The sequence below is a fragment of the Fundulus heteroclitus genome, chromosome 5 (assembly GCF_011125445.2).
Source record: "Fundulus heteroclitus isolate FHET01 chromosome 5, MU-UCD_Fhet_4.1, whole genome shotgun sequence".
Lineage (NCBI taxonomy): Eukaryota > Metazoa > Chordata > Actinopteri > Cyprinodontiformes > Fundulidae > Fundulus > Fundulus heteroclitus.
In genome coordinates this window covers 2,074,180-2,101,388 of record NC_046365.1, presented here as the reverse complement: position 1 = coordinate 2,101,388, position 27,209 = coordinate 2,074,180, and the positions used below count along the sequence as shown (strand labels likewise).

Genomic DNA, 27,209 nt, shown 5'->3' with positions numbered 1-27,209 from the left:
GAAGTTGTGTATCTATAAAGTCTGAGGCTTCTCCTATATTATCTAACGGGTCTTTATTGGGTTTTGTAATGTTTATGTTAAAAAAAAAAAATTAGATGAGGATAAAAAAATTTATATTTTATTAGTTTAATCACCCATAAATCAGACATAGTGACAGTTGCAATAGTAGTTCCACTGGAAAAATATTCCCTAATGCCTTACCTTCACACAGATACTAAACATTTGCATTTACACTTTGTAGCTGTGGAGCTGTACTTGATTTATATCAGGTATGTAATTTTAGGTGGAAATTGCTTTTAAAACCCTCTGGGCTTAAGGGGTTCACACTTTTTAAACTGAAGTCAGAGCTTAATTTAGAAGCTCGACTTCTTTTATTCATTGTAGAAGTAGCTTAGAGCAGTATTTGGGTTCATTCTCCTGTTGGATCACTCCCTTGTTTGATGTTTCACACATCTTGTTCGTGATTTGAAGTAAAGTTGAAGAATTACTTAGGCAGGAAAGAGAACCTCAACATAATGAGACCACCACCATGCTTAGGAGGTCTGACTTTTTTCACTGAAAAGCCTCAGCATGACTCCTCTAAGCACACTTCTTCTTATGGTTACTAAATAGATCCTTTTATGTCTTGATTATCTAAAACATTTCTCTCCAGAAGATTGGTTGTCCATGTGGGAAGCAAAAACTTTCAGTAGAGCTAGAATCTTTTGATTTCACATTAGTGATTTATTTCTTGATCAGTACCCTCTCAGTCCAAAGCATCGTAAAAACATTTTGCCAGCACTGCATGTATAAACATATTTATTTAACATGTCCATCCATGTCTGAGGTGTTCAGACGACCAACCTGTGTGTGTGAGGGTGGGAGGCCTTTCCGTCCATACACCCCAACCAGTGCATCTTTCTGGACTGATATGTTGAATTTCAAGAACTGCGGTTGGTCAATATACAACTGGGACCTCCAAAACACACCTTGAATAAAAAAAACAAACAACAAGGAAAAGTCATTTAAACCAGAACACAATATTTTAATGTACATGTTCATGACAAAATGCGTACAAAACCTATGATCCCTTTAACAATTTATTTCTTGCAGGATTTAACATTTTTCACATTTTCCATTTTTTTCTTTAAACAAAAAATTAATGTTAGTAATTTCAAAGCTTCATAATTCATCTGTCCAACATGAGCCACAAATGCTGTTAATTTGTATGTGGCATACATTTAACATCACATTTTAAGTACCACACTTATTTATTACCTGTGTTAGATAGGTCACTCTGAAAAACTAGATAGTTACAATAACAAGTTACTTCGTTTAAAGCGTCATTTATGCAACTGCTTCAGTTACTATATCAAAGTAATGTAACTAATTACATAAAGTTACTTTTTAATAACTTCCAAAAATTTATAATTATATGGCGCTCGTTTTTTTTTTTAACTGAGATCATCTCCCAACACATAAGCTTAAAATCAAGGGACAGATATCTAAAGAAAGCCTTTTGATTTGCCATGGCGGCTGCAGACAAGGACGCCATACATTCAAGGGACTAAATATCTAACCCGTCCCTTTAAGAGGGCATGGCATGCAGGCTAAGCAAACAGGTGTGCACATAGCACTGAGCTATATAATATACTGGAGTGCTGATTTTGCCGACAAACTGAAGTCACTGGCCGCCATCTTGCTACTCCCTACTCTCACACAATCCCATAGGATTTGGTTGCAACAACAAGCAGTTTTCTGGCTGTGTGAAAACGTTTCACAGGTAATTCTACAGTCAGTGGATGTACTAACACTATCAACTACTAGGAAATTAGGTGCTGAAATATTTTAGGTGTTATTCATATTAAATATATAAATATGTATATATAAGTATGTGTACATGTATATATGTATACATATATGTAAATATATGTTTTTGTATATTGTTATTTATATATTTATAAATGTTATATATATATATATATATATATATATATATATATATATATATATATATATATATATATTAGGGCTGGGCAAGTTAACGCGTTAATTTCGCGTTAATTCATTAGACTATTAACGGCGATATTTATTTTATCGCGCATTAACGCATGTTGCTCACATGCTTTCAGTCAGTGTCAGTCAGCAGGCGCGCTGACTGCAGCGCGCTGTCACGGCAGCACTCCTCCTCCCCCTCCCCTCTCGTACATGGCTCAGCGGCGCCAGCCAATCAGCACGCAGGCTCAGCCTGGCCCGCCCACTGAGCTCTCACACAAACTTAATACACAAACAGCTGAGAGAGACCGCAGCAGCGAAAAAACAGGGGAAGTAGCACCGTTTGGCTTTATTTTAATACCGTAAATGAAATCAAGCTGTATGTTTTGTAAAAAGCCGGTTCATTTCAGTGGAAACACAACAAATTTATCTAAGCACGTGAAAAAACATGAAAACGTCGAGCCCCAGAAACGGAGAGAGGAGACGAAACTTCTCTCACTGCCCCGACAGACCCACAGACTGACGTCTCTGACTGAGGCGTTTCAGTCCTCCAGGGAACATCCAGGTAGATCAGTGGATGGATGGATGGATGGATGGATGTTACTGGAGCCCACACATAACATGTAATTAAGACCTTAAAGGAACCCAGTACATATATTAAAAAGTGTTATTTAAGATAAGATAACATTAGCTAATCCTTTTTTATCCCACGACGGGGAAATTTATAGGATTAAAGCAACAGGCAGGTGCACACAACACAGACAAAATTACATAAGGATTGAAATATATAAGAGGTGGATTAGCAAAAAAACACTGAACATAACATTATTGTTATTATTATTATTATTATTATTATTATTATTATTATTATTATTATTATTTAATTGTAATAATAAAATAAAAACCACAAAACCCAAAAGGTCAACAGTTTCATGATACATCAAGCTTAGGGACTGGCTAATATACAGCAGGTCAAAAAAGGCCATATTTTGGCTGCAGTGCTGCTGTTCTCTTATGAAGAAAAGATCAACTAGTGCACTAAATTCAATAGATGGGTTGAAAATATCCAGTATAAAATAAGTGCTACAAATGTTACAACACTTTTGTTCATATGGCAGCAGAACAAGTGCTCTTTACACTACTTTTGAATTCATTCTTGGAGTTTGTAAATACAATGCGATTAATCGCGATTAATCGCGATTAATCAGTGCGATTAATCGCGATTAAATATTTTAATCGTTGCCCAGCCCTAATATATATATATATATATATATATATATATATATATAAATAAAATGCAAAATATTTCAGCACATGACTTTCTCAGTACTTGGTATTTTTAGAACATAACATAAAAGTATATGGCATTTGACATTTTAAAAGTTTTAATCCCCCCCTGAATATGAGAAAATCCTCGTTATTCGATGCTGTAGCGCACATATTCCCTCATTACTGGGGGGAAATAGGGAGTACCAATATGGCGGCTGGTGGCTTCAAAGCGACTCGTTCTAACAGATGGCGACTAGCACTCCAGTGTATAATATAGCTCAGTGGCACATAGACATTATATAAGAGTAGACCCCGCATTTGACTGTCGTGGCGCAGGAATTACGGCCGCCATCTTGGGGCAGTCGACCTGCTTCCCTATCCTGCTGATTCAAGCTGAACAGAGGAATGATGCCTCAGCATTGTGCGGCCTATTTTTGTTTGAATCGACGGACTATTGATGTTAGGACTTGAGGGATAACTTTTCACAAGTAAGATGAACAAATATTGTTTATATTTTTGATTAGAATGTGATTTTTCTAATATTAGGTAGAGCGATACAGGTCTACCTGTGGATGCTATAAACAGAGTCCAAGTTTTTGGACTTTTGGATCTATATAAATATATATATATATATATATATATATATATATATATATACATATATATATATATATATATTACCAATATATACCATAAATTATCTACATATAGTATATCTATATATATATATATAGTAATATATAAATATATACATATATTATATATATTATAGATATATAAATACATATATATTCAACAAAACAGTATATATACATATTATAATAATATAATATTATTAGATATGTGGTTATATAATTTTGTTTTCATATATAGATATATATATATATATATATATATTATATATAGATATATATATATATATATATAATAATATGAAAAAATATATAAAAATATATAAATGTGTTTGCATATATAGCAATGAAAAACTATAAAAATTTATGACTGGCTGTGTTTTGCGACATACATACATCCTGTCAGAATATTCTATTACTTTTAACCCCACTAAGATTATTTAAATGCACTTGAACATTTGTTATAATAGCTATAGTTTTAAAATTTTCAGCAAAAAAAAAAAAAAAAAAAAATTGAAAATTAGCTCAATATTCAGCGAGTTATAGTTCATTAAAATGTATTAAAATTGATAATGTGCTGACTGCCCCTGGTCAACACATGACACTGAGCTGAGCTGTCGACCGCCCCAAGATGGCGTCCCCAAATCTCGTCAGCGCCCATAGGCGAAAGCGGTCGATGCGGGGTCTACTCTTATATTATATCTATGGGTGTGCACACACTTCCATTGGGTCGTTCTTCACCACAACATGACACCTAGTAGCTCTAATTAATCTTTTTTAAGTACCTGTCCAGTAATATATAACTAGTTAGCATTTTATCACTGATGAATAAAAACTAAAAGGGTTAATGCATGCAATGTTTATGATGCTCCCATTCAGCATAGTGTGTGTAAACTGAGATCAATAGAGCAGCACAGGATTCTTCTCCGTCCTGATCAGGTATGTTACTTTTCCATGACATCCCGTCTCATTTGATCGTTTTTCACGGTAAAGGATAAACTGGACATGTGGAAATTAACTTTCAGTGTCTTATGAGTGCCAACAGATGGTCAGATAACTCGGTGCAACAGTCAGACTGAGATGCCTTAAGTTTCACTTCAGTTTGAAGCGTCCAGCCTCTCCAGGTGAGTGAACCATCTGCATGGAGTTGCTTGGGGTTATGTAATCTTATTATTGGGTCAATGTTGGGATTTTTACCTTGCAGTTTCATACATTTTGTAGCACTGGTGCACATGCGTGTTTCACCAGATCTGTGAGAGCTTCCTCGGTCATGTGGCAGAATTTTCTTGACATGTCCTAAAACACCTGTGTTAGGCTGGTTCATGTTGTGGTTAGATTGTGGATGCTGCAGGGTTGACTTTATAGGAAGGTGATGCAGGAGTATTATTTCTGTATGACATCATGTCTTCCCACATCCAATAAAAGGCTGACAAGCAGCAATGTATCAACTAGTATTTTACATTTATATTGTTATAGACTAAAACTACTCACATTTCTTACATTTCAAGTCATTACTGTAATACGAAATATTCAGATTATTTATGCATGAGATCTAATTGCAGTTTAACTCAGGACATGACATTTGTGAGCCTAGTTGAGTCCCACTGCTGTAAGTGGTTGAAACAATGAACTGAAAGAAAATCCCAGTGTACATGAGCATAATCACACGACTGAATCAGCATCAGATAATAGTATGGAAACACTGGTACCACTGGTAGCAGTATGTGACAGCATTACAATTCATGTGTGCTTCTGTCCTTACTGACCTGGTGGAACATCTTGGATGACTCGTTTCCCCACGTCTGACTCTCCTGTGTCTATGGTGTTGTTCTCTAGAAGAAACATCTTGCCTACAAAGTCAAAAACACATTCACCTGAGAACCGGTTTAACATAGATATGACTGAGTTTAATGTAAAGCATATACTTACAGCATATACAACCATCATCCAATCCTCATGTGATCCAACAAAATAGTTTATCAGGAAATCAGTGTAATATGGTTTGATTTTTTTGTTGTTTTTACACTTTATGCACTTATTTAGACAAATATCCCTAATATAAGATCTTTAATAATGACAGAGTGGAAAGAAAGGAAAACTGGTGCATTATCCTGTTGGAAGTAGGCATCAGAAGAAAGGTACACTGGGGTCACAACGGGATAACCTTGGTTAATTTAATTGGAGTTTATCTGGTACTAACTGGTCAATTGTGTGCTGAGGAAATATTCCCCACACCATTACACCACCAGCCTGGACAACTGATACAAGGCAGGATGGATCCATGCTTTTGGCCCTATGATCTGAAAGTCTCAACTGAACTGGGAGTCATTAGACCAGGCAACAGGGTTGGCACATGCCTTGGTGTTCTGCTGCTGTAACCTATCTGCTCCTATTCAGAAATTGAATGCACTGATTGTAACAAAGGATCATTTGGGATACTGATGCCTTTCTAACACCTCTAACCAGTCTGCCCTTTTTTCTTTAACCTTTGAGATTTTTGTCCTCACAGCAGATGCTCACTAGGTATCATTTTAGAAACCATTCTCTGTGAACCCGAGATTAAATATAGTTTTTCAAATACTTCGACAACTTCCACCTTGACATGTTCCACATCACCTAATGCCCATTTTTCCCCATTCTGATACTCTGCAGGTGCATATTTACTTTTTCTAGACGGTCAATTTAGTTGCAGAAATGTGATTCACTTATTTGTTTTAACAACCAATTGAGCAGGTGTGTCTAATAAAGAGACCAGAGTGTATAATCCAGTCATATTGTCACATGTGAATTCACATACAACGGTCCAACCGAGTGCTAATTAAAATACAAAATAATCAAAGTCAACTAATCCTATTATGCCAACTAGTGTAAGGACGCCCAGGCGATTGCAGTTGACAGCAATCCCTCCTCTTGACTAAGCATGTGGTGACTGTGAAGAGAAAGTACTCCCTTAAACAAGAATAATCAAATGTATTGTTCTGGGTGAAGAAGTCACAACTGTTGTGCCATCATTACCAGTAGAAATTAGTGACATTAAACCACAACAGCAGGCTGAGGTTTCTCCTTAAAATACTCTGAACAGTACTTTTTAGTTGAGGTCAAAGAGTTTGTCTTGACTATACATAGGCAGTATTTTCAATGTCCTAAAGTCAAGTGGTAAAACATTTTTTTACCTTTCATGTATGAACAAAAGGAAAAGAATCAGATTTCAGCTGAACTCACCATTGTCTGTAGACAGTACAAAGGTGTTGGGAGTTGTATCTCTTCCTCCTCCTCCTCCATTTTCAAATGCTCCATAACTCTCACTCTCCTGAAGTTGCCAGTTCAAGCCGAACAGGTGCATAGCTGCAGAGATGAAGTAAAATAAGAGTCAAACAGGAAATACCTCACATGGAGGGTAATACAATCAAAGGCAGAAGGAAAAACAGAAAGATGGTTTGAGGAACAAAATGATTGCAAGGGAGAAGTGTGCAGAGAGGAAATCGAAAGGTAAGAACAACAAGAGTAAAGAATTATTTAGTATCCTTCAGATAAAACAAAACCATCCACACCCATAAGGCTCACTTCCGTTGAATCACACACACACATCTCACTTCCACCTTGAATTCACTTTTACAGAACATTTTATGTGATGAATTCTGCTGTCTGCTGATGAAGAGCCAACACAGTGTGGCATTTAAGAAAAAGCAGCAGCAGGGAGGGGCTTTGATGTTCTGTCATGCTTCATCAGTCCAGCAAAATTAAACACTGCATTCCTATTTTCTCTTGACTATGTTTACATGCCCTCATACATATTACTTAGAAAGCTCCCCATTCCGAGTCTCATTCTGTCGGGCTAAGACTGATAATGACAATAACCTTTAGTACGAAGAAATTAGACCTGCACTAGTTTGTTATTTTTTGGTTCATTAGTTTAGGTGTTGAAGTACAGCCATAGGTAAGTGACAGACCAAATTGTTAGTTGACCTGCATCCTTACATTCAGGAGAAACACAGAAAACACTCTTAGCAAATGTTTCCCCCAAACACAGCAATATCAGAAATGTGAAATTTGAAGCTGAGTTACTGGACTCTTTGGCGCCTCTATTTATTCTAAAATGATCTCATTGGCGGAAGTCCAAAGAAACAAACACTGTTATCAAATTTAAACAGTATGGAAAATGTTCCATGATTTTTCATTCATCACTTGGTTTGCATATTCCTTGAAGTGCTTTTGTTTGTTTTTTTTGCAGCTATGGTAAAAGTAAAGTACAACCACTTTTGGTTGTTGCATCACAACATATTATGATAAAGGACCTGGGTCTTTACACGGTTCTAAAATGATTTATATTCATCCTCATGTGAACTGAAACTCATAGATCCCTAATGGAGAAATGTAAAAGTTCAGTACAGTACAACTGGGAAACATAATTTGGGTTTGTTAGAACTGTTAGGAGAAAGCCTCTGCTCTAAAATATAACAGCATTACTTAGAATGCTGGAAGAATGTCTTGGAGAAATGAGCCCAAACTAGAGACATTTACAAGGTAAAACTTCAATGAAAACAAAACAACAGTTCAGCTCAAACTCCTCATACCAACCGGCAGGCACGGTGGTGGAGAGTTGATGATATGGGCTGGTTTTGCAGCCACAGGACCTTGGCATCTTACAGTCCACCATGGACTGTTTTGCTTCACAAAGTATTGTAGCGTCATATGAGGAGCCATTTGTTTGACAAATTGTTTCAGTAGGAAACGGATTCATGTGAGAAATGTTGTTGAATAAAGAAACGGAAAGAATGTCATTGGAGTGAAAGAAAATGATGCTTTTATAACCAGATGGAAAAAAGCTTTGTATTAAACACTGAAATGATTTTGTTTGTTATGGTTTGAAGTTAATCTGAAGTAGTTTTAGAACCAGGGTACGTTTATTGTTTCCTAATATGTAAAACCCTGCTATACTTTCTTTTTACAAAGACAGTACATTGTGTCCAACAAAGAGCAGCTTCATCAACCCTGAAGATGCTGGACTAAAATCTTTTCATGCACATAATGCATATTTTCAGTGCGTCTTAGGTTGATCTTGAACCAACCCCTCCTTATTCCAACATAAGGCCACGACCTCACATGATGAACAGAGCCACTTGTTTCTTTTTATGTTTCACTCTCTATGCATTGTATGTTTCATTGCTGTCCTTTGTAAGCTTTATTACCACTCTTCAAAGGACATACCCTGAAAAGGTTGGAGAGATAATTAAGCCTTAGAGAGTGTCAATTTATCTCACAAGTCAGATGCTCCATATGCACCAAGAAAACTGCTCTGCTCCAAGGCAGCTGTGGAGCACACAACCCACCAACTTATTCAGGCATTTGCTGAAATCACTGAAAGACGCACCATTGTGTACAGCACTGCAACAGATGGTTCTAATATAAAGCAACAATAACTGCTGAAAATAACACTGTCTGCCATTCAGGCAATATTAAAAGAGACAGAAACACACATTGTCCATCTGGAAGACACTTCCCACAGGGTTCCCCTGATGTGCCGTTGAAAAGCAAGTGAGTGCCAGAGATGTGAAATGGCATCCATGCTCTTGAAAATAAAGAGAATTAATGTGGGGCTGACAGGCCTGACCGAAACCATGTACTGACGGGACACTACTGAACGCAACGCAAAAGATTTTTAAGGAAGGGTTAAATCTGCTCTTTTGTGGGCCGTTTAAGATAAAGTGAAACATTTCAGCCACTAATTATGTTTGTTTCAAGGTAGCAGCTCTGGATTACTCAGGTCCTAGAAAAAAGGAATGCTTTCATTTCAGTGGTTTATAAACCCTAAGAATGCAGTGAGTATTACAGCATCTAGTGGCTTGGCTAGCAGAATCTGCTCTCTCATGCTAAAACTGTTCTCACACTGTATTATATCTTGCTCCTTTAATTGGCATTGTGAAGAACATATTTTGAGGAAAAAGAAAAATATTTCTATATGGAAGGATTGACTCGTGTGATGTGAGAGGACCAAGTGATCCTTAATGGCGGGTTTCTGTTTGTGTGTTTATTGTGGAACTATGATCAGATGGAGCAAAACATAATAGTGGCATAACATGAGGCATTGATAAAAAACAATTAACTGCATTAACCCCTTTGTACTGCATAGATCCAGAAGCAAAAGTCTAGGTTCACGTTATCATTTATGTGTTTTTACATATCAAGCTGATTATACAGAAGCAGCTCAGACAGAGCAGCACCAGCTGTCCCTCACACATAAATGGTCCCTCGCTGGCCACTCTGAGGTACTCCAACTTTAGCCATTTATTCTGCCTCGGTTCTTCACAAACAGGACAGTACCGTGTAATCATAGCAAATGAGTCCAGCCTTGATCGTGGAGTGTTGAAAGGGCAGCCGATTCAACATGGGAACATTAGCAAAGAAAATAGCTGTTGTGAATCCTCCCACTGTGGCCAGTTCAGACATTGTTATTCCACATTCACTGACTCCTCATTAAACTAAAGTCCTGCAGCTCCATGTACCTTTAACTCTTTATAGGTAAGGGCAGGAGCACAGGGCCATGGGAGAGCTGTGAATACACAGGGACTTCAGTCTATGTGTGTGTGTGTGTGTGTGTGTGTGTGTGTGTGTGTGTGTGTGTGTGTGTGTGTGTGTGTGTAAATAAGAGGATTACTGGCCATGGAAACTGTCATTCTAGATTGTATCCAGAAGAGCCTTTTTTAAGGAATTCTTTAGATTTAATGAATGCTTAGCTGAATTCATATATAGGGTCAAGGGAATAAATATCAACTTCAGGAATCTCCCAATTCAACAAAAATATCTGTCATCTTGCTCTTGCTCTATATTTCTAATATTTCCAAACAACAGTAACTTGCAAAAGACACAGACCAGACATTAGAACTAGAAACAATTTAAAATATTTGAATATATTTTGATGAAAGCCTGCTGGAATCCCGTCTGAAAACAATAACTTTTACACAATAGAACCATTTTCCTGGGGCCAGGTACAATTTCTAACACTAATAACTCATTCCGTTCCAACTTTACTACTCGAGTAATTAAAACAGATTACTAGGTAAAAATCTACTCCAGAAAACATCCCTGGTGGATAGATGACACTTCAGATACTAGTGTGAGTACTTTGGGGAGGAGCTCTGTGGAGGGAGGATGTAAAACATCCCAAATTTGTCATGTTTTGAGTTTCTGCCTCAGTTTAAGTTTCTGTCATAGGTTTAGGTTCTGTTTTAGTTTGTCTTAATTTGTCCTGAAACTGTATTAGCTTATCTGTTTTTTACCTGCCAGTCATTCAGTTCACATCACAGTAAACATCCTGTCTGTTTGCCTGTCACTCCCCTTCACCAGTCACCATCCAATCAGCTTCAGTTTACTTCCAGCCACTTTCCTCCCCCTGATTAGCTCCACCCATTCTGGTAATTAGTTTCACTCCATTCACCTGCTCACTCCCCTACTTATACCTGCCTCTGTCCCCTGCACTCTGCCAGATCATTGTTTTTCTGTCTGTTTCCCTGATCATCTGATTTATCCTGCCCGTTTTGCTACTAAGCCTACCTGACTTCTGTGTAGTTTATTTTCAGTTTGCCATTAGTTGGGTTTTGAACTATTTCTGAAATTTTGACACTGACTTCCAGTTTTTGGCTTTATGTCCATTTTTGGTTTCTGCCTGTTTTATCTTCTGTTAATAAATCGCCTTTAACTCCAACCTCTGCTTGTCTGGCTGAATACGGTCTTTTCTGTCTCTGTCTCTATTCATATTTGGTGTTACCTTTAACTGTTACAAATAGATCAAATTCCAGACTTCTTTCTTCTTTCAGCCTTTCTGGGGATATAGGGAGCAGATCCTCTAATCAAAGTAATATTTTAGGGCTTTAAACCATTTATGTTTGAATCTTTAATAATCGTATGTCCAGAAGCATATACACAACTACTTTTAAATGTGGATCATTAAAATATTTTAAGTATGTAAGAAACAAGGTATAACTGCATAAAACATCTGTTCATATATAATGTCTTCTGTGTTTGGAGATATTTTCATTTAATTTCAGCAGTGCAACTGCTGAAAAATAAACAATGGCTGGAGAACACCAGGCTGTTCTGAAAATCATAGTTTCTATTCACTTCTCCTGTCACTTCAGTTTTGTAGATTGTTTGCTTTGAGTTGCTTTAAGTTACATAATGTAATTGTGGATTTTTACCATTGAGAGGACAAGTAGAAATTCAGCAAGAGGGTTGGCTCTTGATGTTGAGCACACCATATTCCACCACAAGCTCCAAAAACTGGGGAATATTTGGCTGGAAGTGCTTGACCTATTTCTTAATAACACCACAATTAAAAATCTACTTCTCAAATACACCAGAACCCCGCTGGACACAGTGTGGGGACCTGGGTGACAATCACTCTCATATTTTTTGGTCTTGTAATAAAAAGAATACCATTCTGGTATTTTTGTAAGATATTGTTAATGGATTGTAAAAAATCAATACTTAGAAGATGGTACAAGATGGAGCTACCTAGTTTGCCCACCTGGAAGGAGACTGTAAATAACATGTACAGTATGGACAGGATGACTTATAACCTGAGACTAAAAGGAGATGCTCTTCCTAGAAATGGATGTCCTACCTTCAAGAGACCCAGGAAGATACAAGGGAAAGACAAATAATGGGGGAAATGCAATGCAAGCTCCGGCATGGACTGGAATGCCCCAAGTTGTATTTATGTGTTGGATTGCTCTTTTGTAAATCTTTAAAATCTTAAAAAGTGGGGAAAAAATGAAAAAGGGGGAGCATAAAACAGAAGCATTTGCCATCAGTAGGGAGCACCAGTGTGTTGTGTAAACTATTTTAAGAACTCTGCTGTGGCAGCAAGTCCGCATGCAGGTAAGGTAAGTTTATTTATATAGCACTTTTCAGTAACAAGACATTCAATCCATTTTAAGAGCTGATCTAATATTTGAGCAAAATACTATAACAAAGACTATATTCCCCTCTTTTATTTTCATCAACCCTAAAGCCCTTATATCAAAAATATGCAACATGAACGGCTTCAGTTGTCATTAATAAGAAGAACTGCATCTCCTTTATGACACTGCCAGGTGCCAAGGAGCTAATGAATGTTTTTCACCACACTCTTCGGGGCTCATAATGTTGGCTTTACTGGTCTACTTACATTATAAATGCAATGGTAGAGCAGACACAAGGACAGACTAGAAGTCACTAAGGGGACTATTTTTCCCTTCAGGCTTAGGAACGCCTTGGGATCCACCAATGAGGGACTGGTGAGTGTTGTTGGGGGGAAAGATGACTGAGACATGTGGAAGACAATGAATGAACAAATGAATACAAAAAACAAATGAATGAATGCATTAATGGATAAACAGAACATTTAGTAGAGCTAATATTTATCTAAGATAAGTTAAAGTCTCTAAATAAAATCTGATAAATATTATGATTCTAGTACTGGCGATGGAATAAGACTGGGGAATTATAGACAGCACTCCTCACTGGTTAGGGAGGAGCTCTTTGTTTTGCTCACAATCCTTTACATTTAAGCAAATTAATTAGGCCCGAGCAGCGAAGCGCTGCGAAGGCCTATTGTTTCTGTGTTGTTTCTTATTATTATTTTTATTCTGCCCCCCTAAAGAGGGGCCTTTTTGGGGGCTTTATCATACTCAAAAACTCACCAAACTTTGCAGGTGCATGGTGACTGTTTAAAAATTTTGTATTTTAAGGTCGTCACAAAAATCAAAAGAAAAATGCCTCAACGGCGCCACCTAGCAATTTTCAAAGGACCCTTTGCTATTCACTTACTTCATCGTAGAGACATGAGATTTGGTACAGTGGTAGAGCTCACCAAGACGCTCAGAATTTACAATTAATGTCATAGTGCAAATATCACAGGAAGTCGGCCATTTTAGATTGAATGTCTGATTTTGACCCCATTTTTGACGTGTACAGCAGTGGTATTTGATCGAACTCCTCCTAGAGATTTTGAGCAAGCGGCTTGAAACTCGGTCAGTCTGATCATAAGGCATGGCCAATTAAAAGTTATCAAAACGGTGAGTTTTTGAGCTTGTTGAAGGGGCATTAGCAGGGGTCAAAGTTCACCTACTCGCCACAAAAAATAAAACTATTATATCTCCTACACAGAAACACACAGAGGCACCAAACTTTCTGTGATTGATCATCATCGGGTCTTCTTTAATATCCAATTGTCAAATGATGACATCACTTAGGCCACGCCCCCTGACAACAGGAAGTGTCATGTTTTGCTGTAAACTGTCGCTATGTTACCCCTCTGAGCTAATCAACATGAAACTGTGTCCAGAGACAGAAGACATGTTGATGTGTTGTGGATTCCAGCCCCAAGTGGATTCGATGGAGCAGGAGAGCGTGGCGGCGTGGTGAAGTCACCTCAAATGCCGCTGCCATACGTTTGGCTCTGAATTCCACATTTTTGGGCCGAGCTGCTTAAAACTCACTTGGATGCATCCTTATCCACCCCCCAACAGGAATCCATAACAAACTTTGGTGGGCGTGACCTAATGCCTCAACGGCGCCACCTAGCAATTTTCAAAGGACCCTTTGCTATTCACTTACTTCATCGTAGAGACATGAGATTTGGTACAGTGGTAGAGCTCACCAAGACGCTCAGAATTTACAATTAATGTCATAGTGTAAATATCACAGGAAGTCGGCCATTTTAGATTGAAGGTCTGATTTTGACCCCATTTCTGACGTTTACAGCATTGGTATTTGATCGAACTCCTCCTAGAGATTTTGAGCGAGCGGCTTGAAACTCGGGCAGTCTGATTATAAGGCATGGCCAATTAAAAGTTATCAAAACTGTGAGTTTTTGAGCATGCTGAAGGGGTGTGAGCAGGGGTCAAAGTTCACCTACTCGCCATGAAACACAAAACTGTTATATTTCATACACAAAAACTCACAGAGCCACCAAACTTTCAGTAGTTGATCACCACTAGGTCTCCTACCAAATCCAATGGTCAAATGATGACATTGCTTAGGCCACGCCCCCTGACAACAGGAAGTGTCATGTTTTATTGTTAACAGTCGCTATGTTACCCCTCTGAGCTAATCAACATGAAACTGTGTCCACAGACAGAAGACATGTTGATTTGTTGTAGAATCCCAACTGGATTCCATGTAGCAGTGCAGCGTGGCGGTGTGGCGAAGTCACCTGAAACACCGCTGCCATATGTCCAGACTTCCATAGGATATTGACAAATTTAATAAAAAGTAACTTAAAATTACCTTAACAGGACAACATTTTTAAAAGTCAAAAGGCTTATTTAATGCTTTGAGAACATCTCTTCTATTCGGCTACAAAATCAACCAAAACAGGATGATCTTTTAAGCTATAAGACCATTTTTAAGATGTCAATACATAGATTTTAAGCTGGTGGGTCGCCACAGCCTCCGGTGGCCAAAAGCATCGCTGCATCAACTGATCTGCACCAGTTTAATCTCGTCATGGCAAAATTATTTTTTCTCTTCATGTGTGGCCCTAATACTCCAGCGTAAGAACACCGCTGTCGTTACAGCGGGTCCTGGGAAAAAAAAAAAACGCTGCTCCTGGGGGGAATTTTTGATTATGCTCACGCATAGATGTGTAATACTTCTCATTGCAATTCAGACAGGCGCAGACTGCCCGTGCAGTTCATTTTAAAGAGGCAGTTTTGGCGCATATTCCGATAGAAATGGGCTGCGGGGAGCCTAAGTGTGTTGTCGTGGGCGTGTTTACCCGCTGCAGGTAACCGCTGTGAAACAATCAGAAAGATTTCCTTGATTAATAACATCTTTATGGAGCGCTAGACTTATTGTTACTATGTGCTGCTTTACCAGTTCTCTCTCTCTCTCTCTCGCTCGCTCGCTCGCTCACTCGCTCGTCATCGGACAAAAATCAAACTGCTTCGTGTTTGTATTTGAAATTGTGCGTCAGACTCAGATTTAGCAGTGTTGTTACGACGTTTGAGCTGTAACTGCAACCGTTATATATATCTTGTAACTTTACTGAATTTTCAGCTTAAGAAGATTGGGTTTGACAGACAACACCAACTGTCCCCTCAATCCAGTGCACACAATACCACAACAGACCTCATCACGCTCTACAGTACATCAAGAAAACTAAATCAACTAAAACAAGTTCACGAGTGCACTTGAAATTAAGTTAATCCATATTTGTGTGTCAGGGTGTCTAAGCACTCTCCAGAATTTGACATCTCAGCAGAACCTGTAATAATTATAGAAAGTAACGTTATAGTTGTTCTGCCTTTTGTTAAGACAGCAAGGAATTCATGTCGTGAATACATTACATAAATAAGATATTAATTAATTCTTAGTCAGAGGAAATCCATGGTAAAAACAGTTAGAAACGTTTTGGGTTCATATTTAATCAGAGTGAGACATCACAACTTTGTTAGATCTCTATATGAATTACGTCAGATAGTGAGTGCTCTCACCTTAAATAAAAGATCTTTGACGTATTTTGCTCTGGTAAAAGCTGCTTTTCAGCTATGAAGCTAGGGAAACTGCTAATATTGAAGTTGAATTTGTTCTACACGCTTCTGCTTTGGAAAATATTCGTCTTTTTACAAAAAGAATGTTTAAAGCCAGATTTGGGAACAAAGGTTATTCAGACAACGCAAGAAAAGGAAGCTTTGTGTGGGGAACTTTTGTCCTAGCTGTCTAGCTGCATATGGCCCCAGGACAGCACAATAGTTTTCTTGAAGTTTAATTTTGGAGAAGTAGAAACAAGTATTAATTTCAAAAGGTAGGTAAAAAAGGAAAAAAGTTTTTACAAAATCTTAAAATGTTGGATAGTTGTTATTTCCATCTTGCTGTGAAAATTGGTGAAATATTATCATTTTTAATGCTTAGATATAAAATCGCAAGGCCATTACTAAAATTGCCTTTTGTTGAAAATGTTTTTTGGCATGCCATACTTTATATTTATAGGTAGCCTAGATGTGCATAATAAAAGAGTGGAACTAAAACCTGGTCTAAAATTATTATGGAGCTTTAACTTGCTAAGAGTAATACTGTTAGATGATTATATCTTTAAAATGAGATAACTGTCTCAAAAAATGTGATAGTTTATTTGGTCTGAAGAGATGATGCAATTCAATGTTATTCATATAGCGACAATTCATGAAATATGTCATCTCAAGGCACTTTACAACGTCAAAATCAATCAGATTATACAGATTGGGTCAGATTATACACATTGGTCAAAAAATTCCTATATAAGGGAACCAGTTCATTGCATCAAAGTCTTGACAAGTGGCATTCTCTCTTGAAGAAGCGTAGAGCCACAGGGAGAGTCGTCTGCATTGTCCATGGCTTTGCAGCAATCCTACCTACTGAGCAAGCATGAAGCGACAGCAGGAAAAAAAACTCCCCATTAACGGGAAGGAAAAACCTCCAGCAGAACCGGGCTCAGTATGAACGGTCATCTGCCTCGACAGACTGGGGGTTACAGAAGACAGAGCAGAGACACAACAAGACAGACAAAAAAGCACAGAAGTTCTACATTAGATGGTAGTAGCGGGTGATCTGTCTTCCCTGGATGAAGCCACAGCTAACAGAACGCCAGACCAGGTGTGCCTACTATGAAGAAAAAAGAAAAATCAAAAAGTTAAAAGCTGAAATTACAACAGTCATTCGAAATTGAAGAACAATAGACCCTGATGTCCTGCAGTAGCCTAAACCTATAGCAGCATAACTATAGAGGTAGCTCAGGGTAACATGAGCCACTCTAACTATAAGCTTTTTAAAAAAGGAAAGTCCCAAGGGCCAGCTTCTAGTGGAGAAGTTCAAGTATCTTGGGGTCTTGTTCACGAATGAGGGGAAGATGGAGCGGGAGATCGACAGGCGGATTGGTGCGGCGTCTGCTGTGAAGCGGGCGCTATACCGGTCCGTTGTGGTGAATCTGCACCAGATTTTTTGTGAGTCGTGGGGGAGCGCTGCCAAACACGTTCGTGTAAATCGCCCAGTGGACGGGCGGGCAAAATGCGTGACAGCATCTGCGGTGGCGGGCGGCCGGCGGTGCGCAAATCCCAGCGGTGGCCAAGGCCGGAGCGGCGCTTTGCTGCGAGGGCCGCTCATCACCGCTTGCGGTTTTAATCTAGTTTTTTTTGTACTTGTAGTTATCTGTCTATTTACCATATTTAGACAGAATTGCAGTGAAATTAATTTACTACCTGAAATGATTTAATGATTTTTTTTAAATATACCTTCACCTACTTTCATGAAACAACCAATATGTCAATGTGACTGGACCAGAGGTTCTGTTTTTCAGTCTCTCTTTTTCCATCCCTTTATGTGTGTGTGTGTGTGTGTGTGTGTGTGTGTGTGTGTGTGTGTGTGTGTATGTTCCTAAGCTGGCTGCATGTGCCAATCAAAATGCCCACCCCCCCATGAGTATAACTTCTCTGTGCTTGTGTTGATGCGCGTGGTTTTAAATCTCTCACCTGTTCTCGTGTGTCTCTGCAGTGAGCGGATAACTGCATAAATCTGTTTTTACATGAGTGTGTTCACCAGCGTGTGAAACAGATATGTGTGTGTTCATGTGTCAAGAGTGTGCGCATTTGTCAACCATAAAATCCCAAGACAGCCTCAACAGATGCTTTAAGTAAAAAAAAAAAAAACAAAAAAAACAAAAAAAAACAATGCTGCATGGGGGAGCTTAAAACACATCCAACAATATAGCTGATGGAATAAAGACGCTTTTGCTTCACATTCAAACATACAAATTAACACACATACACACAAAACAACAAACAAACAAAAAAAAAAACGTACACACACTAGCCTAAGGCAAGATATTTTTAAGTTCAAGGACCATCTGAGCTCTGATCATAATTGGTTTGGTTCATTCTGGGAATCAGTGACCTTTAAAATAAACACAACTTTTATCTCTCTTTGACTCATTTTATTTTGATCCTTCCCGTCTGTCGGACAAACAATCTAACAAGAACCAAAACGTCTTAACCATTTGAAAGCAATGGTCATAGGAAGATGCTGATGTTTATCTGGAATTTCTGCATTTCTGTTGGCTCATTTAATCATTTCTGACTGAAACCTACACACATGTACACACATATGAGGCTCATTATCAAGTTTCAAAATGATTATTTTTTAAAGACAATACAGAAACCATAGCAACATAGGACTAATTCCTTTTATTGAATTCCCTGCATGAATCATGATAAAACTATTTACATGCATAAATCAAGCAGAACACTATGGTGAAGCCGTACTGCTCCACTTGTGAAAGTAAAATCTGTTGAGCTCTTTTTGGCATTAAGACAACAATTCTTATTGCCACATTGCTAGACAGGACACTGAGAGTACAAAAAGCAACGACATCAATCATCTGAGGACAGAACGATACCATGGAAAATAATGCATCCCTTTCCTATGCCTTTCATGGTGCAGCATGCATCATTTGACTACTGCATAAGCCACGATACGACAGATTCTTTGGACATGTTGGAAAACTGCAACACACGCAGTTGTACCACAGCATGTACTGCATGTATAGTGCATATATGCAACACTGCTAAAGAATTACTGTAACTATGACTCACATACTTTACCACAGACATAAGCCCTTGCCAGATACTTCTCTGTCTATAGTACATTGAATCTTTGAAATTGAAAGTGAAGCTGAAGGTATTCCTTAATGACTGATTAATTCCACTGAAAATTATCTGACCGCTCTGTGATCATGTATATTTCCTTCTCAGATGGTCAATTGGTCCTCTAATATGGCTAAAAAAGAGCCTCTGACATCATGAAAAAGTGTCAGGATTCATGATACCAGCAAACAAACCAAGCTAGCATTAATCACAATAGTCTATTTCATCTCAGTCAGCAGTATTTTATGATATACCGCAGGCTTGCTCAATGGTACTGCTGGTTGCAATGGTTATTCATCACCTACAACAACATCAACAACAAAAAATGGAACAAGGAAAAAACATTTAGAACCCTATAAATGTTTTTATTTATTTATTTTGGTATGATTGCAAAATAGGGCAACTTATCAGGAAGTGGATTGCTGAACTGGACAAGTCAGAAACGGCCCGCCACCATCCCTTTAAGGAAGCAGACAAGTTCTGTCTCGGAGTTAAAATTTGTTTGGTACCAAATGTGACAATCAATCAACAAAAAAGCTACAGACCCAGAGAAAATGCTGACTGAAGGTGGTAAGACAGTGTCATCATCCACAGTGGAATGTGTTCTATACTGACAAGGACTGAAAGGATTTCTTTAAAAACACCATAACCAGATTACAGTTTGCTGATGAATACAGGGACAAGATTTTAATTAATGCTGCAACTAAGGAATATTTTAATAGTCGACTAATCTGTCAATTCTGTCAATGAGTCAGAATTTTATTGTATTTTATTGTATGATCTCCATCATCACTTCAATTCCTTGTAAAAATATTTTGACTCACTTGTTCTAGTCTACCATTTCTGAATGTCCCTCTATTGCCTCTTGTTGCCACTATCCTTCCTTTATTACCTTTATAAATGATCATCCATAAAATATTATTTATTTATAATATTATTACTATCAAAATATATATTTTTACTTTTAAAACGTCAAATAAAGATCCAAATGTATTTGAAAACAAAATATTTCGACCATCAAGCTTTTAACATTGCTTAATGTTTATCAATATTTTATTATAGTGTAAAAAGGGAGCATATCAACACGTTTGCTTTCAGGCTTATTCTCTTTAATAAGGCAATATTTCCAATCCCAACATCATCACTGGAGTAAATGAGCGAATTATTCATTTCTAAATGTACTCTCCATAGCTCCAGTTAGACATTAAAGTTAAATAAAACTATCCTGTTGTGTAGCTTCGTATTAATCTCAGCCATTCATTTCAGTCATAAATGAAACACTGAAAAAAGATGAACTGTTAGATATCGTCTGACTGAATTATAACAGTGTTCAACTTCCACTCAGTGCTGTGGTAGATCCAAAACAATCTGCTGTGGAGACAGCCTATCTCTGAGCCTGAAAAGCTTAATCGCCTGCTCAGCTGATGGCTAACAAGTTGATCCTGAGAAGACTGTGGAATCTACCTCTAGTATGTTTGTACTGTTCTCAGGTCAACCGCCCCAAGATGGCGGTCGTACTTAATGGCCAAAACAGTCAATGGGGGGTCTACTCTCTATATAAATCTATGGCTTTGCTCACTGAGGAAGTTACGCTTTACTGCCCTCTGTAGCCACCTTTTTGAAATGCATGTGATTTAAACTGAAATATTGAAAGGCACAGCAATGTTCTGGTCAGGGCGCGCCAGCCCATAGTGCTCCTCCCTACCTAAAGCACATAAAAAAGACAGGGAAAGGAGTTTATTTTGCCGTTTTATGTCTTAATAATATTGTCTGATCAGCAGCCTGAATATCAGAGTGACGTTCAGCAGCCTGCCACTTCCAACCAGAATTCCCGCCCCTTGGGACGATTTCAGTCCAATCAAAAATCAACCCAGGCGCTCCCATACACAATCGTGGTAAGAGTCTTTTTTTTAATTAATTTCAATGTGCTCTGGGAGGGCTTGCCCCAACGTGATTTCATCACATGCACTGTTGCATGCTTGGCCAATAAGTACAGGGCACGCACACACATCTGATCTGAATATCGCTATGGTTTCCATGATAGAAATAGCTTGCAGATTGTACTAACAGTGATTTCAAGGCCGAAATAGTTGATAACACCTGTATGTTTTATGGCCACGGTGTAACTGTTTTATTGTGGAACCAAATCTATTGTATTTGAGAATTTGACTTATTAGCTGTACAAAAGTACTGAACAATATGTACAATTCATGTGTTGTGTTGTCATCTAGTGACTGAACAAGAAGCCACATTAAACATTACGATGTAACTATGAAGTTAGCTTTCTGACTTTTATTTATTTGTATTTTACTAATTAAACGGGTCATCATAGCATACATCATAACATTTGTCACCCCTGAGAAATTTGTCAGGAGCCACCACGGATTCAGGTATTTTTAAACCACGCTGCAAAGCTTGAAATTTTGCGTCATTATTTTTTCCTAATCTTGCAGCCTTAATCCGGATGTTTGGAGATATGTTCTGCGGTTTGATAACACTACATTTTATAACCACTGTTACACTTGAAGGTGAAACTAGCAAACTGAAGGACACTAGGCCAACTGTGAAGTAGAGGGGTGGAAGCATCATGTTGTGTGGGTTTTTGTTGCTGGAGGTACTAGTGAACATCACCAAAATACATGGATGAGGAAAGAGCATTACGTGAAAGTATTAAAAGCCAAATATTCAATCAGCCAGCTTGTAGAAGAACAGTGAACATTTTACCAGATTTATATGGATTATTTCCAATTAAAATAATCTAAAAAATGCTCTCACTACTGCACAGAAAAACAATATTTTGGTGATCCAAACTGATGGAAAACAGGAAAAGTTTAATCTAATTTATTGACAAAGTGGGAAAAAAAGGGAAGTGTGTCAGTCAATATTAGGCTTTAACACTGTGTCCATAAGTAGCAAGCAATCTTCTCTGCCTCATATATTAACACAGTATTCTGCATCAAGATGAAACACCATGACACAAAGAAAAGGGAAGTACCATTAAGGCAAAAGGAGATTTGGACGTTTGTTTGGTTTCATAGCACAGAGTAGAAACCAGTAATGGCAGCAGCAACACAAGACGAATGATACAATACAGCTGGAGCCTGAGAGGACAATGCTCAAGAGCAGAAGAAAGATGAGGTGGCTTAACAAAGGACAGACAGAATGGGAAATAAGGCTGTGGTTGGACAGAGCTGTTCTTGTCAACTCCAAATGGTTTCACACTCCAAGCCACATTCACACACTCACATATGTCAATTTGCAGTCCGGAGGTAACATGGGGTTCGCTGTCTTGCAAGATAAACAGATGTGTGTATGAACTGTACATTCTCTTTATGTATTTGGCTGGGTTGCAGTTAAATGTTCTGTATGAGCAAGCAGACTGCTTGTGAGTCATCTTACCTATGCAGTAGCAGAGCAGGACAGAGAGAAGTACCGACAGACCAACTGCACTGAGGGCTGTACACCTGAGGACATGGAAAGAACAGATATAAGAAAAAACAGATTCATTTCACATCCTCCCCTCTTGTAAGAAAGGTAAAATGCTTACTGTACTATGGCAATGACTGGGATGTCGACGTAACATTTTACATGTCTCGTGAAAATAGGCAAGTGGCTTTGTGAAAAAGAAGAAAGACTAGCTATTCCTAAAGATGCTGGTCTGTTGTGACAACAATAATTCCTGCTACTACTATGACACAAAGACAAAAGAATACTCCAAGCAACTGAGAGAGAAAAATATCACAGAAACAAATAAAAACAAGGACAGCTACAAAAATCATTCAAATTCACCTGAAATCTCATGGAGTTCAGTTATATTCATCATTAAGAAGGAGTGTGGCACTTGTCCAAGTCTGCCTGGAGCTGTCCGTCCTCACAAACCAGAATCAGAATCAGCTTTAATTGCCAAGTTGGTTCATACAACAAGAAATTTGACTCTGGTTCCGGTTTGCTCTCTTGACCTGTTCTGTTTTGTGTATGAGCCAAACCACACATTGATGGATGTGGGCAAAACAGACTGAATAATGCCAATGTAGAAGATACTGTGATTGGGTAAGAAGACCAGGTAGACCTTCAAGACACCTACAGCCACTGCAAAGAAGTTAAAAGCTTCAGTAGCTGTAAAGGAAGAGACTCTACATCCAACAACTGATGCCCAAATTCGTCATCAAGCCTCTGTTGAAAAAAGTTCATATCAAATATGACCTGGAATTCACCCAAGCACATGTACAAGACTCCAAGGCCAATAGGACGGAGGTTATTTGGTCTGATTAGACAGAATTAGGTGTTTTGGCCATTTGACTAGATGCTATTTGTGGTGAGCTTTAAATGCTGTTCACCATCTGCACCATGAGGCATGGTGGTGGCTGCATCATGCTTCTGGCATACTTCTCAGTAGTTAACCCTGGCAGGCTTAGAAAAGTAGAAGTAGACATAATCTAGAAAAAAAAAGATCACTATATTCAGAACTATACTATGGTTTGAATGTATTTGCTCCCTTATAGATGTCTTTATTGATGAAAAAAATATTTATGAAGAAATCTGGTGCCTACTTCCAGCAGTCTTTGGGTGAGAGGTGAGCTACACCCTGGACAGGTTGCCAGTCCATCACAACATAGAGACATACAGGACATATGTACAACAACCATGGACACACTCACGCCTAAGAGCAATTTAGAGAGACTAACTAACCTAACAGTAATGTTTTTGGACTGTGGGAGGAAGAAGGAGTAACCAGAGAGAATCTATGAATGCACAGGGAGAATATGCAAGTTCCATCGAGACAGACCTCGGGCTCGGATCCAAACCCAGAACATTCCTGCTGCACGGCAACAGAGATATCTACTGTGCAGCCCTTCAAACAAATTTTAAAATTGGATAAAGATAACATCAGTAAATATAAAATTCAGTTTTCAAATAATGGTTCTATTCACTAAGGTGAAAAAGCTATCCAAACCAACCTGGTTCTCTGAGAGAAACTACCGTATCTTCCAGACTATAAGGTGCACTTAAACTCCCTAAATGTTCTGAAAAATGTATGGTGCACCTTATATATGATAACTGTTGTGCTTACAGACCGATTTTATGTGGTACAAAGCGCTCAAAAATCTGTTAAAATGTGTAAATACAACTTTGGTACACTGTATCCCTACCTGATCAGACCCCTGAGCAGTCTACAAGACTGCCTGACTGTAATGTATAAACTAAAAGTACATTCATGTAAGGTAGGCCGCGGCCGGAGTACGTGCCAGCAACAATAAACCAAGTAAGTTGATTTAATATAAGAATTACGTTTTTTTGTGTACGGGGGAGAGGCACAGTGATATTACAGCCTTGGGAAGAATATGTAATGCACTTTATTAGGCCGGTAGCTGTAATCTGTAGGGTTGCTCTAAATTGAGTTTCGTTCTTGTGACTCTGGAACTAAACAATTTCTGCACTTTTTCAATCATTACTAGGGACTAAACTCATAATTAAAAGTTCTCCAAGTGAAACCTGCACATTCATAAGTTATAAGGTGTTGAAAAAGCCAAATTATAGAAAAACATGACAAATCAGGGTTTTCCCTTCATTTTTAGTGCTTCCCATTTTTTTCAGAAGGGAAGAATGAAAACCAAGTTTATTTTATCTGGTGTAAGTACTTTCTGCAAATATTACAGGCATTGAATAGCTCACTCAAATGACTTATGAGTTAAAGTGATATGAAAAATGCATGTTTTCAAGAAATTAAGGCCTTAGGCTGAGCTGCACCCATGACTTTTCATTTCACATTTAAAAGTAGGCCTATTGACATTTTACATTGAATCCAGTATTAAAATTGTTTATAAGGCACTTATTTACCATTCCAGCAATTATTCTCTAAAATAGGAAGTTAAATATCAGCCCCAACAACAATGACAGACACTAAGATGTACATACTTATCATTAGATTTTAAACATCATATTTCAATTTCAGAGCACAGGTAACCAATTTATATTATGGAAAACACAATATGGCAATATTGATGAAACTGATGGGTATCAAATTGAGTCTACTCTATTTCTGAGTCATCATCAGAGGCATCATTGTCAACTCCGACTTCTTTATCATTGTCACAATCAGTACATTTGCACAAGTCAGTACATGCCAGGTTAACTGCCAGGTTAACTTAGACAGGAGCATCTCCCAGCCTGACATTTGTTAGTCTTACAAGCACAATGCACAAATTCAAGAACGGAATCTGGTGCTGCCTGTTTAGTCATCCACTTTATACAGAGTTCTGCATTTATCATCTCCCAGCCATGATCGGTTGGTGATGGGGCTCCAATTGTAGCAGACAACGAAAGTCTGTGTATAGCCGCTTGGTAATTGGCATGTCTGAAGTGTAACTTCAATGCATCACTGGTTGGTGGCATACTTGTTTCGCTTGGGTTAGTGCAGAAAATCCTGTACCTTGCTTCATCCACTCCACTACTCATTTTCTGTCCATACAGGGAACACACAAACACTTCAAGATCTTTGAAAGTGTCAATATTTGGGTCAAAGTTCTCACCAAGCTTTGCAAATGCTGTGAGGATTGTTTCATTCTCCACAGCAGTCTTGAATGTTTTTGTTTTGCCTTTTCCATGAAAAGAGCTCGTGGAGTCACATCCAGTGAAAACATGGAAGTCAATGAGTGCATCACAAACAGCAGGTCCAAGAGGTGATGCTATCTTCTGAACATCAATTATTCGAGTCCTGTTCTTAACACCAGTGGCAAAGTACAAGTGTCCACCAATCTGAGACTGTAACCCTACTGACATAACAACTACATCAGTATCAGGACTTTTAATCACTATAGTCTCATACAGCTAATCTGATGCATGTTGAGCATGAAGCAAGAGCTGAGTGTCTGCCTCCTCGTGATTCTTTGCTTCTGCTGCTTTTCGCAACAATCCTAGAAATATAAAAGATTTATTATATGACATGTCGATATAAACCACATCATGGTACATATTTACAAAAAAATCTATACCGTGGGGCATCATTCCAAGAAAATTGCATTTATCAACATAGCAGAGCCAAACAAACATAAACATCATGATGACATTATTAAACCTTTTTCCTATAGGCCTAAATATGTTTCTATCTGCATGGCTAAAGATATAGACAAGGCATACATCCACTTAACTTAAGGAAAAATTTAACAATAGATTACAGAGAAAGTTTTAACTTACCACCATCAACAGTCTCTGCCTTGACAAGTTTAACCCTCTGGCGAGAATTCCTGACAGTCTGAAACTTCTCTCTTTTTTTGCATATAATGCAGACAGCAGGCAGCACATGTTTTTTTGGCTGGCTTTGACCAGCTTTTGGATTATCTTGTTGAGGAGGGGCAAATCCGATGGCGATGTCTTCTCTTGATCTTAGTCGTTTTGGTGATTTGATATAGGGCAACTTATTAATGTCCTGTTCATCAGATACGGGCTCGTGCTTTCGTTTCTGGGCAGCATTTATTCACTTCTTGTCGGTAAATCGACGATAACAGGTCGAGTGGTAGCCAATGTGGCCTTGTATATCATCAAATTCGAAGGAGAGGAGGGGAAGCGAGTTATCGGCAATCGTTCGTTCATCACCGGCTAAATCAGCCCAAACACAGCAAAATCTACGAAAAGTTTCCCACCTTGTTCAAGTAAATGGTTCTGTGTGTTCTCCTTCATT

General features: G+C 38.3%; 1 protein-coding gene across 4 annotated transcripts in view; it reads right to left on the bottom strand.

The window, feature by feature from the left end:
* Window positions 1-27,209, bottom strand: part of LOC105919475 (teneurin-3-like) — a 457,194-nt gene that overhangs the window by 150,127 nt on the left and 279,858 nt on the right. For all 4 annotated transcript variants that reach the window (XM_036136710.1, XM_036136711.1, XM_036136709.1 and 1 more), the window contains 4 exons: window positions 22,931-22,995; window positions 7,098-7,220; window positions 5,642-5,725; window positions 844-968 (listed from right to left, as the gene is read on the bottom strand). In XM_036136710.1, the coding sequence (XP_035992603.1) occupies window positions 844-968; window positions 5,642-5,725; window positions 7,098-7,220; window positions 22,931-22,995 (397 nt within the window). The remainder of the gene's footprint in view (window positions 1-843; window positions 969-5,641; window positions 5,726-7,097; window positions 7,221-22,930; window positions 22,996-27,209) is intronic.